At 37.2% G+C, this 11952-nt stretch overlaps 3 protein-coding genes across 3 annotated transcripts; 2 read left to right on the top strand and 1 right to left on the bottom strand.

Annotated features, from left to right (window-relative positions):
• Window positions 1-363: 363 nt before the first annotated feature.
• LOC126727567 (cation/H(+) antiporter 24) lies at window positions 364-4069 on the top strand. The gene is made up of 3 exons (XM_050433303.1): window positions 364-908; window positions 1099-2106; window positions 2590-4069. The coding sequence occupies exons 1-3, from the start codon at window positions 600-602 to the stop codon at window positions 3757-3759; spliced, it is 2487 nt and encodes an 828-aa protein (XP_050289260.1). The 5' UTR covers window positions 364-599; the 3' UTR covers window positions 3760-4069.
• Window positions 4070-8387: 4318 nt separating this feature from the next.
• On the top strand, window positions 8388-9632 carry LOC126694254 (uncharacterized). Its single transcript, XM_050390399.1, has 4 exons — window positions 8388-8787; window positions 8836-9191; window positions 9286-9513; window positions 9585-9632. Exons 1-4 carry the CDS (start codon window positions 8388-8390, stop codon window positions 9630-9632), a joined length of 1032 nt encoding a protein of 343 aa, XP_050246356.1.
• An 832-nt stretch (window positions 9633-10464) lies between these two features.
• On the bottom strand, window positions 10465-11385 carry LOC126694184 (uncharacterized). The gene is made up of 2 exons (XM_050390290.1): window positions 11111-11385; window positions 10465-11010 (listed from the first exon to the last, which is right to left on the bottom strand). The coding sequence occupies exon 2, from the start codon at window positions 10990-10992 to the stop codon at window positions 10465-10467; it is 528 nt and encodes a 175-aa protein (XP_050246247.1). The 5' UTR covers window positions 10993-11010; window positions 11111-11385.
• Between the last annotated feature and the right edge of the window lie 567 nt (window positions 11386-11952).

Genomic DNA, 11952 nt, shown 5'->3' with positions numbered 1-11952 from the left:
ATTAGATCACCACAATTTGTTGACAAGAATATATAATATTTACCACAAAAAAAAAATGATCAAAATTAGGATTTGGTCAAGGATTTTTTTTTTTTTTAATTGGTAAAAAATTTGTTAAGACTTATATAGTAAAATTTATTGAATCCATTACACCGCCCCAATAAATTTAACCATCTTTTCTTCTTCTTTTTTTTTTTTTTTTTTTTTTTTGGTTGAGAAAAAACAATCTTTTCAATTTATTGTATCCAAGAGCATTGATTTTATGAAATCATAGAAATGTTCAACCGTTAAAATAAGGTTCAACTCTTCCAGAAACTATAAGGTCCTCATATTGAATAAGTGACGTGTTCTACCATTCCATTAAATGACTTCCACATATTTAAAATTATTGAGTTAAAAAAATTTAATAAAAGAAACTGATTACTAACTCAGGAATTTTAAACAAGTGGAAGTCTTTTAATGAAATTATGGATAAATGACGTGGTCCACCAATAACCTTATAATTTCTCCATGTCTTCACCCTCTTTTAAAGCATGTCCACATCCCTGCAGCTCTTCTCTCTGTCTCTCTCTCAATTTTGTTAATTTTGCATTATTCTGATGGTTAGGGTTTACCCAATCTATCGTTATTTGGCTCCTAGTAACCATTCTGACGGCTTTCGTAGCACCATGAAAGTTCAGGTGGCTGAGTTGCATGCACCTACTAATGTCATCCAATCTCCCGAAATGATTCTCACTTGCCATAGCATTCAAAGCACTCACCCCTATGGCATTTTTTATGGAGAGAATCCCTTGAATTCCTCCTTCACACTATTGTTGCTTGAGATAACCCTTGTTATCGTTATCATTCAGATCCTTCGCTTTCTTTTGAAGCCTCTCAAACAGCCTAGGATTGTCGCAGAGATCATTGTAAGTTTTAGTTTTAGTTTTAGGTTTTTTTTTTTTCATGAATGTTATGATACATACTTTATAGCTAGAGATTTTTTTTTTTTTTTTTGGGTCTAATTAAGTTGGAAGTTTAGCCTTGTATTAAAAGCACATATATTTCTAGCCACTAACTTTCAGTATTTTTTGTTGTTGATGGTTTAATGTTGTCAAGGGCGGTATAATCATCGGTCCCTCCGTTCTAGGCCACAACAAAAAGTTCTTCTCATGTATGTTCCCAGATAATACCCAATACGTGTTGAGAAATATTGGAATAATGGGTTTTATGTATTTCGTTTTTGTAATCGGTGTGAAAATGGATCTATCCCTAGTAAAAAAAGCAGGAAAAAAGGAAATGTATATTGCATTTGCCGGAATGGTGTTTCCCTTAATAATAGTTGTACTTGCTGCAATGATTATGCGCCAGTCCATGGATAAAGATCTTGCAAAATTTGCTTCGATTGGAGCAATTTCTTCTTCCATGGCTATAACATCATTTCCGTGCATATATACTATTCTTGAAGAGCTAAATCTCCTAAGCTCCGAGGTTGGACGAATGTCACTATCCACGTCGATGATTTGCGATGCAATAGGGCTTAATGCTTTTTATGCGTTTGAGGCAGCAAAACAAGGGGAAACAAAGCCCATGGCTGCGTTATGGTATTTGATATCTTTGGCGGTTTTAGTGGCTTTCTGTGTCATTTTCGTTGGGCGAGGAATGCAGTGGATCGTTGACCATACTCCTGAAGGGGATCCAGTTGATCAAGGCTATGTGGTTGCAATTTTGTTATTGGTTTTAGTTATGGGGTTTCTCACAGATTTTTTTGGGGTCGCCATTGCTACAGGGCCAATGATGTTGGGACTGGTTATACCGGATGGCCCTCCACTGGGATCGACCCTTGTGGCAAGGTGTGAAACTCTTATTTTTGAGTTGCTCATGCCAATTGCATTTATTTTTATTGGGATTACCACAGATGTATATTCCATGACTGCTGCTGGCTGGGTGCACTTATCGCCATTGTTTGCTCTGGCTCTGATTGGCTACTTTTCCAAGCTGCTTGTGACCGCCATGGCTGCTGTCTTCGTTAACGTCCCATTAAGGGAGAGTTTCACTATGAGCTTCATTTTGAGCTTAAGAGGCCAAGTCGAGATTTTATTATATCTCCATTGGATGGATAAAGTGGTATGCTCTCTCACACTCAATATATTCATATATATAGGGTACTGATTTTTTTCACTAACTATTAACACAGCTTATTACGATTAAAACGTTGCTTTTATTTGGATCTAATGCTAATATCGTGTTTATTATGCATCAACTATATAACAAGTCATATTAGTGATTGTGAATCATATTATGTCCATAGAAATATTTTATCCAAAATGTTTTTAGTTTTCATTTTCTTTGAAAAAAAAAATGTAAATAAATCAAGTTTGCTCGTCTAACCAATTAAATGCAATTTCACTTGTGTTTTCCTTCTTTACCAAAACTGAAAAGCTTCCAAATTACATGCAAACATGCAATTGACGTTCTACGAAATAGATTTCTTTTTTTTTTTAAAAGAAGAAAATGTAAGTTACCTTCGTTCTTTCTTTTTTTTTTTCTTTTTTTTGGCCGTTCTCATCTCATCTCTCTTGCTTTGCTGTTTTGGATGTATGCATACAGATTATAGGTCAGCCAGGTTTCTCTTTGCTAATACTATTAACAGCAGCGGTGACTGGAACATGTACAGCTTTGATCAGCATCCTCTATGATCCAACAAAGCCATACATGGTGAATAAAAGGAGAACCATTCAACATACCTCTCCAGAAAATGAAGTTCGTATAGTTCTATGCATGCATGACCTGGAAAGCGTGAATGGCCTCATCAAACTTGTTGAGGTCTCCAATCCTACTGTCACTAGCCCATTCTCAATCTTTGCTCTCCATCTCATTGAGCTTGTTGGTCGTGCTGCCCCCTTGTTTATAGATCACGAAGAACAGAAATTGCCTTCCAAATATGGATCCTCTGAGGCTATCCTCGGTGCCCTAAAGCTTTATCAGGAAAGCCAAAATGCTTACCTCAATCTCCGTACATTCACAGCTGTGTCACCGAAAAAAACCATGTTCCAAGATATTTGCAAGCTTGCTCTTGAATGCAAAGCTACTCTCGTCATCTTACCATTCCACAAGGAACACTGGGATATTGGAGGAGCAGAAATTGTACTAGCTGGAGTCAGGTCTGTGAACTCCAATGTCTTAGCTCATGCACCTTGTTCTGTTGGAATTCTTTTTGACAAAGGTAATTTTCAAAGGGCTGTTCCAGCCATATCCACGGAGAATTCTGTCCACCACCATTTTGTTTTGCTATTTTTAGGAGGAGCAGATGCTCGAGAAGCTCTTGTTTTTGCAGATAGAATGGCTGGGAACCGGAGCATCTCTCTTACTGTGATACGCTTTCTTTCCTATAACTTTAATGGAGATAATGAGATGGAGAAAAAGCTTGATGATGGGTTAGTTACATGGTTTTGGGTTAAAAATGAGAAAAATGATAGGGTGGTTTATAGAGAGGTGGTGGTGAGGGATGGAGATGAAACTATTGCAGCTATTCAGGCCATGAATTCTGAATCGTATGACCTTTGGATTGTGGGAAGGAAACATGGGATAAATCCAGTACTCCTTGAGGGATTAACAAAGTGGAGTGTAAATCAGGAACTAGGTGTGATTGGTGACTATCTCACTTCTGGAGATCTTGGTAGCTCTGCCTCTGTGCTAGTGATGCAACAGCAAGTTATGAGAAGCAATGTGGGGACTACGCCTTGTTCACTAGGAATATTTCCATGTAATTTATGCTAGCTATGCATGTACTGTTTCCTTCATATACGTATAATTTTCGTATTTCTGATATTGTATAGCCAGAAGGCTTCCCAAACCTCAGGGTTAAAAGCTTGGGGACTAGAAGCCAGCTGATCAGGTAATTTAGAAATTAAATCATGTTTCGCAAGTAGTAAAAGCAACAAAATACCTCTTAAGTATACCTAGGATTGCTATCTTTTAAGTGGAGGGTTTGACAAATTCATGGAATTGAGATGGAACAAAGAAAAAGTGAATGAGATATATACGTGACACCTTCTCCGTTGATTGACATGAAAAGAGTTTGCTCTATCCTTCATATTGTATAGAAATATTATAGTTACTACAAATTTGGGGACACGTCCTATGATTTCATGCATATGTATAAGCAATGATACACATAGGATGATATCAATAGTTTTGATTATTTGATAAATTTGGACAAATTGAAAATCATTTTTGGTTTTGAAAATGTACTCGAAAAATGGTGAACTGATAGAAAGTTGATGTACTCTAAATTTCGATGTAACTCAATGCAACCGTACACTTGATTTTATATTATCATCTAGTTAGATCCCACCGTCTAGTGGTTCGTTGTTTGATGATGGTTGAATTAAGAATAATACAGGACCACACAAGTGAACGCATCTCCTAAATTCTCATTCTATGAGAACCACAACCCAAGGAGCTTGAAAAGTGTTTGGACATTCCCCCTAGATGGAGAATCTCATAATGGTGGCTCACATATATAACAATAATCATAACATAGATTGAGAGATTTATACTCGAACAGTTAATTATTTATGGATAAAATCAAGAAAACACAAGAAAATGTATTAAACACTCATCTTGCCTGTTCCATAAATTAGTCTCCTACTATCCTAGGAATTAAGAGAAGTGTTACGTTTACAACATTTTCACGACAAATCTTAAGTGATAAATTGTTACTAGTTCTAATTTGAAACTCACTACTAATTTTTTTTTTTTTTTTTTGCCTATCAGTAACAACTAATTAATAACAATCTGCCACTTAAAATTTGTTATAAAAGTGTTGTAAATATAGCATTTCTCAATAATTAATGGTCATATTTAACATCATTTTTAGAACAAGCAATCTCATTCATATACATTTATGCTAAACATAATCATATGATTAAAAGATGTAAAATAACAAGAGGAAACTTCATCTAAATAAAGACAAATTTGCCGCTCCTTGATGAGTATTATTCATATTATGCGTTTGCAAATGAAATAATTTTTCATCAGTACTGAGTTAAAATCTATATTATATATATATATATATATTATCAGTACTGAATAGATATGGAGTTCAACTCCATATCTATTCCTTTTTATTATCAGTACTAAATTCAAGGATTCAAATCCTCTAGATTTTTCAGAGTACTCTACCAAATAGATTTCCTTAAATCTTAACCATTCTTTAATGATTTAATGGTCTAGATTTTGCCATGTCAGTATTCCACTAATAATAATCTTAATTGATTTGTTTGCAACATTATTTTATTATTTTAAGAGTATTGTTAGGGAAATGCTGACATAGTAAAATCTAGACCTTTAAATCATAAAAGAGTGGTTAGAATTTAAAGAAATCTATTAGTAGAGTACCTTAGGAAATCTAGAAGATCTAAATCTTGAATTTAGTCTCGTATTTGTGGGCATATATATCTAAACTTTTTTTTTTTTTTTTTGGTTTTTGTTTTTAGTGAAGTATAGAAAAAGAGTTCTTCATTTTTAAGTGATTCATTTATCCAAAATTTTATTTACACATCTTTCCTCAATTGTTTCTTATATTTTTTTAAGAGAAAATTTTGATTTATTGATGGAAGTTATCTACTTATCTTCAATCCTAAAATTTAGCCACTTACTACACACCCATAACAATAGTAAAAAAGAGCTTAAATTCAGGATTTAACAATTACCTTTAAAACCAAGAAACTCTACATAACATTTTGGGATAATTACACATAACCCACCTGTGGTTTGAGCGAAAATCACTTTGCCTACCCGTGGTTTGAAAAGTATCACTTAACCCACCTGAGGTATGTTTCCGTCACTCTCCGTAACCCACCTCGGTCTCTGCCGTTACAAAAACACCTTGTAACCCCAAAACAGAACATAACGCGAATCAAAACCCCCAAAACTCAAACACTTTTCGAGAGAGACACCCAAGGTGCAATCAGGCTTGTTCTTCGCGGTTTGGAGCGTGTGGAGAGGGAGAAAGCACTTCTTTTGCATCATCGAACCTGGGCAAGGTATGTGTGATGTTTTTTCATCTGCATTTGGCTTCTTGATGTCATTTTTTTATGGTGACCCACCCACGTAGTTAGGTTTTGCTGTTCATCTGCACAGTAAAATTTTTTTTGTATGTTAAATTAGCATTTTGCGATTTATGTGTAGAATCGCTTAGGATATGCATTTTGCTATTGTTGTTTCTATAATGCATTTTGTCAATGATTGCACTTGTTTGTGAAGTGTGGGTAGTGTGGTCCCTATGAATTTGTTGGGAGTCTGGTTTTGCATGTGCTTTATGTGGTCCTTTGTCCGTGTGTTGTTGTCAATTTGTTGCCTTGTTGTCTCTTTTGGCTTCTTCTCACTTTCTGCATGTCAGTGTGTGTAAACATTGAGACTTATTTTAATTGCAGATGGATGATGTCACATTTGACCTTGAAATTCATGTTGGGGGATGTTTTGTGGAGGAGCCAACCATACAATATGTGGGTGGGTCTGTACGTTTACTGACAGAGATTGACCCTGACAAGTTGAGTTACTTTGAAATTAGGGATTTATGCCATCTAGTTGGTGCTCCTAAGGAACACAGTAGATATAAGTATTTAATTCCTGATGGTGATCTACAGCATGATTTAAGAGACATAGAAACAGATACAGATGTTGTAAACATGACTAACCTTCATAAGGCATGGTATGCTGAAAAAATCATAATCTATACTGACATAGATGTGGAGCCATTGGCAGTTGAGTATCCTGATGCAGGGGGAGTGGCAGATGGTGGCGTAGGTGGTGATGCAGGGGGAGTGGCAGGGGGAGTGGCAGGTGGTGTAGGTGGTGATGTAGGGGGAGTGGCAGATGGTGTAGGTGGTCATGCAGGTGGTGATGTAAGTGGTGATGCAGCAAGGGTTGAAATAGAATTGGATAGTGATGATGATGAAGATGATGAGAATGATGATGAGAGTGATGATGAAGAAGATGTTGAGGATGTTGACATTGATGCAAGAGATGAAGAACAGAATGTTGAAGGAGATGATGATGATGATGATGATGATTGGCTAAATGAAGGCCTAGAGGGGGATGGCTTTGGTGATGATGTATTTGCTGCTCAAAAATCAGCTCCACAAGGTTCTGCTCCCAATACAAACCCAGAATCAAGCAATGCACCCCACACAGCCCCAGAATCAAGCAATGCACCCCACACAGACCCTGAGTGGGCTGAGCCAGCCCTTGAGGATGACCTGGTAAGCATGGATGGGTCTGATGATGAGCAGGAACCTGAGCAAGTGGAGTTTAATGCTAAGAGTGACATGAGAAATGTTGTACTGAAGAAGGAGATGAAGTTCCCTAATGCAAAGGTGTTCAGAGCTGCTTTGAGGGAGTATGCAATCAAAAAACCTGTTGACATCAAATTCAAGCTTAATGAGAAGACCAAGATATCAGTTCACTGCAAGAATGGGTGTGGGTGGAGATGTTATGCATCTCAAATAAGTGGAGAGCTAACATTTCAAATTAAGACCTTGACTGATGACTGTACTTGTCCCAAGTCTTTCAAAAACAGCCAAGCAACATCAGCTTATGTTGCTAAGAGGTTCATTGAGGATTTTAGCAAAAATCCAAATTGGGAGGTGAGTGGTGTACACAACCATGTGATGCAAAATTTATCTGTTGACCTAAGTGTAAACCAAGTGTATAGGTCAAAGAGAAAGGCAAAGGATTTGATAAATGGAGATGAGCAACTGCAATATGGTGTCCTTAGGGACTATGCACAAATGATAACCACTGTAGACAAGGGGAGTAGGGTTATATTGCAGACAGAAATGGCTGAGGAGACTTCCCAGCCAAAATTTAAAAGGATGTATGTTAGGTTCAATGCTCAGAAGGTATGATTTTTAGGTGGATGCAGGCCATTTATAGGTTTAGATGGTTGTCACATAAAGCACAGATTTGGTGGACAAATCTTATCTGCCACTGCCAAGGATGCAAATGACAACATTTTTCCAGTAGCCATGGCTGTTGTGGAACAAGAAACCAGGGAGTCTTGGATATGGTTTTTGGAAATTTTTGCTGATGATATAGGGAGGCCAGAGGAGCTTCAGTTGGTCTTCATTTCTGATAGGCAAAAGGTATGCAAGTTTTGTTTTGTTCAGTTACACTTGAATAGTTGACTTTGTTTGCTGAACTAACTTGTTTTGTTTGTTTGTTTGCTTGCTTATTTACAGGGGCTTATACCTGCAATAGAGACACTATTCCCTACCGTGGAGCATAGATACTGTGTGAAACACATCTACAACAATTTCAAAGTTGATCACAAGGGATTAGAGCTGAAGGATGCATTGTGGAGGTGTGCTGCTGCCACAACAGTAAGGGAGTTTGAGAGATGCATGCAATACATAAGGGATTTGGATGAAAAGGCATATGAGTATCTTGCAAACATTGCACCTGCACAGTGGACAAGGTCACACTTCACTCATAGGGCCTTAACAGATTGTTTGGTAAATAATTTGAGTGAGTCTTTTAATGCAATGATATTGAAGTCTAGGGACAAGCCTATCTTGGCAATGTTGGAGTGGATTAGGGTTAGACTTATGACTAGGCTTTACACAAAAAGGGAAGGGATACAGAAGTATGCTGGAAAGTTGTGTCCAAGCATACAAGATAGGTTGGAGAAATTGAAGGTTGAAAGTAAGGCATTTAGTGCTACCCCAGCTGGTAGTTTCCTTTATGAGGTAGGCAGTCAGTATGAGAGGCATGTAGTTGATTTGGTGAAGAAGACATGTAGCTGTAGGTCTTAGGATTTAAATGGCATTCCCTGCAAACATGCCATAACAGCCATTTATACAAACATTGAGACACCAGAAGACTATACCCACCCATGCTACTTCAAAGAAACTTACATGGAGATATACAAGGAGGTACTTCCTCCCATGCCTGGCCAGTCAGAATGGGCTGAGACTGGACAGCCTGCTCCCCTGGCACCTCACATATACAAACCACCAGGCAGACCACCCAAGCAAAGAAAGAGAGCTTCTGATGAGCCTAGGAACCCTTACAAAGCAAGTAGACAGAATAGACCTGTAAGATGTGGGAAATGCAAAAAGGAAGGGCATAACTCAAGAGGGTGCAAGGCTGGCATCACTGGGGAGACACCATGGCAGAGGAGACAGAGACTTCAAAGAGAAAAAGCTGTAAGTAATTAGGATTTAAATGGCAAAAAACAAAAAAAAAAACTTGTTTTTAAACTTACAATAGACACTGTATTGAAACTGGGTTTTGTTGCAGGCAAGGGAAGGGGTGTCTGCACCTAGATCTGCACATCAGCCTGCACCTCAGCCACCATCCCAGCAGCCTACACAGACCTACAACATGATGTCTGCCACTCAGCCTTCATCCTCACAGCAAGGAAATCAACCTAGGCCATCTCACAAGAGAGCAGGATGGTTCTCTTCCTCGCAACCAGAGTTTCACACACCTAGGGAGACCTGGGATACCTTACCAAGATCTTCACAGGTAACTTAGTCCTGGATGGTTGTGTAGCTTGGGATATTTTTTAACAAGTGGATCTATTTTTTATTTTGTAGCCTTCACATGCAAGTGGGAGCACTGGTGGTGTGAGGACTAGAGGATAGCTTGCTGCACAAAGGCCACCAAAAATGAATCCAGTGGGTGGAAAGAGGAAAGAGTAAAGGCAAGAAATGAATGAAGCTAGTGGGTACGCATGCCAGCATTGGAAGTAAACCTAGTGGGAACATGTGGGCCTTTTTGGTTTTTTTTTTTTTGTGAAGACCACTGTTGGCCTTTTGTAATTATCAATTAGTGTAAAAAACAGTCACTGCTGGCCTTGGAATGTGCTTTTTTGTAATTACTAATTAGTGTAAAAAACAATCACTGCTGGCCTTGGAATGTGCTTTTTTGTAATTAAGGTACAATATGGAAGTTGTGATATTACAGTTTGTATGGAACAATATTTGTCCAAACTAGATTATATGGAAGTTTATTTATTGCTACTACAAATTGTGTCCAAGTATATTATTTTTATTGTGGAATGGTATGCACAACCAAATTATATGAAAGTTTATTTATTGCTACTACAAATTGTGTCCAAGTATATTTTTCTAATAGAGTGTATGGGAAGTTTTTATTGTGGAATGGTTGTTATGGTATGCACAGCCAAATTATATGGAAGTTTATTTATTGCTACTACAAATTATGTCCAAGTATACTTTTCTAATACAGTGTATGAAAGTTTTTATTGTGGAATGGTTGTTATGGTATGCACAGCCAAATTGATAATTGACCATTACTTCTTCCATTGAATGGTTGTTAGGATATGCACAAAATACTCAGAATTGACCAATTCTTCATTCATTGACACATCAAAACATTACATCAGTAGGCTAGTGCTATTACAATACAAATTCATTAACACCATTGCCATAACTATCTCTACTAACTAAGTAACTACTTCAGGGGCAACAATCTAGGTCTCTTCACTCCAGAGAACTCAATTGAGCCAAAACACAACAACATAACAATAACAAAAAAGATCCATGACAAAATGCATGCAGACTTCCACATTCTTTGCTTCTCTTCAGCAAGAATGGCTTTTTCCTTAGCTTTTGCACAGACAGCTCGAGCCTTTCTCTCCCTCTCCTTGGCTTTGGCTTCCTCTTCAAGAGCCTTTTCTGCCATTTGCCTAGCTTCTTCTGCCGTTTCCAGAGCTGTCCTTTCCCTCTCATTTGCAAGTTGGAGAGCAGTCTGAAGCCTAGACATCTTCTCTAGAGCCAAAGGTGCAGCTTCATTCCCACGAGGACAGGTTGGGTTATCAATCCAAACAAAGAAAGGACACTTAGGACCAACCTTATAACGGCTACAACCCAAGAACCTCCTCCCAAAATTGTGCAAACTCAAACTTGTTCTCAAAACACAAGTCTGCTCATTGCACATATGTCCACATGAACCCGAGAAATTACCACTTGATGAAGACATCTCAACATACCACGATTCCTGGATTTAGACTTTCACACAGTAAGTTCACACTTGAACAAAATCTGAAACCCTAAATCAGGAACAGACCCAAATGCAGATGAAAAAACATCACACATACCTTGCCCAGGTTCGATGATGCAAAAGAAGTGCTTTCTCCCTCTCCACACGCTCCAAACCGCGAAGAACAAGCCTGATTGCACCTTGGGTGTCTCTCTCGAAACGTGTTTGAGTTTTGGGGGTTTTGATTCGCGTTATGTTCTGTTTTGGGGTTACAAGGTGTTTTTGTAACGGCAGAGACCGAGGTGGGTTACGGAGAGTGACGGAAACATACCTCAGGTGGGTTAAGTGATACTTTTCAAACCACGGGTAGGCAAAGTGATTTTCGCTCAAACCACAGGTGAATTATGTGTAATTATCCTTAACATTTTTTATGGAATAAATTTTTTTATGTAAGTAAAAATGGATGTGGGTTTTTTTTTTGAGAAAAAAGGACATGGTTTTGTCATGTGTTTATGATAGTCCTAAAATGTAGCCACTTAGTATAGATCTATAACAAAACAAATTACAAAATTTTAATAGTTTTTATTATTTTTGTTGCGGTAAAAGGATCACATTTTTTTGTGTTAGGTTATTATTATTATTTATTTTTGTTAAAGGAAAGGCTCAAAAATCCACGTTCTTTTATATTTTGGTGTTATTTTTTTTTTAATTTTATTTATGGCATTTATAAATTTTATTTTAATCCTAAAATGTAGTTTTTTAATAATTAGATGTAATCGGTTGTAAAAGGAAAAAAAAGAAAAAAAAAATTGAATAAATTAAAAAGCATTTTTTTAGGAGTAAAACATGGGAAAGGAAATTTAAATATAATCAATTGTAAAAGGAAAAAAAAATGAATTTGGTAATTGAAAAAGTGGAAAGCGTAATTGGCATATTAAAAGTAAAACATGGAAAGTGGAA

The sequence above is a fragment of the Quercus robur genome, chromosome 1, assembly GCF_932294415.1.
Source record: "Quercus robur chromosome 1, dhQueRobu3.1, whole genome shotgun sequence".
Taxonomy (NCBI): domain Eukaryota; kingdom Viridiplantae; phylum Streptophyta; class Magnoliopsida; order Fagales; family Fagaceae; genus Quercus; species Quercus robur.
Note: the sequence above shows the minus strand (reverse complement) of the source record. Positions and strands in the feature narration are given on the sequence as shown.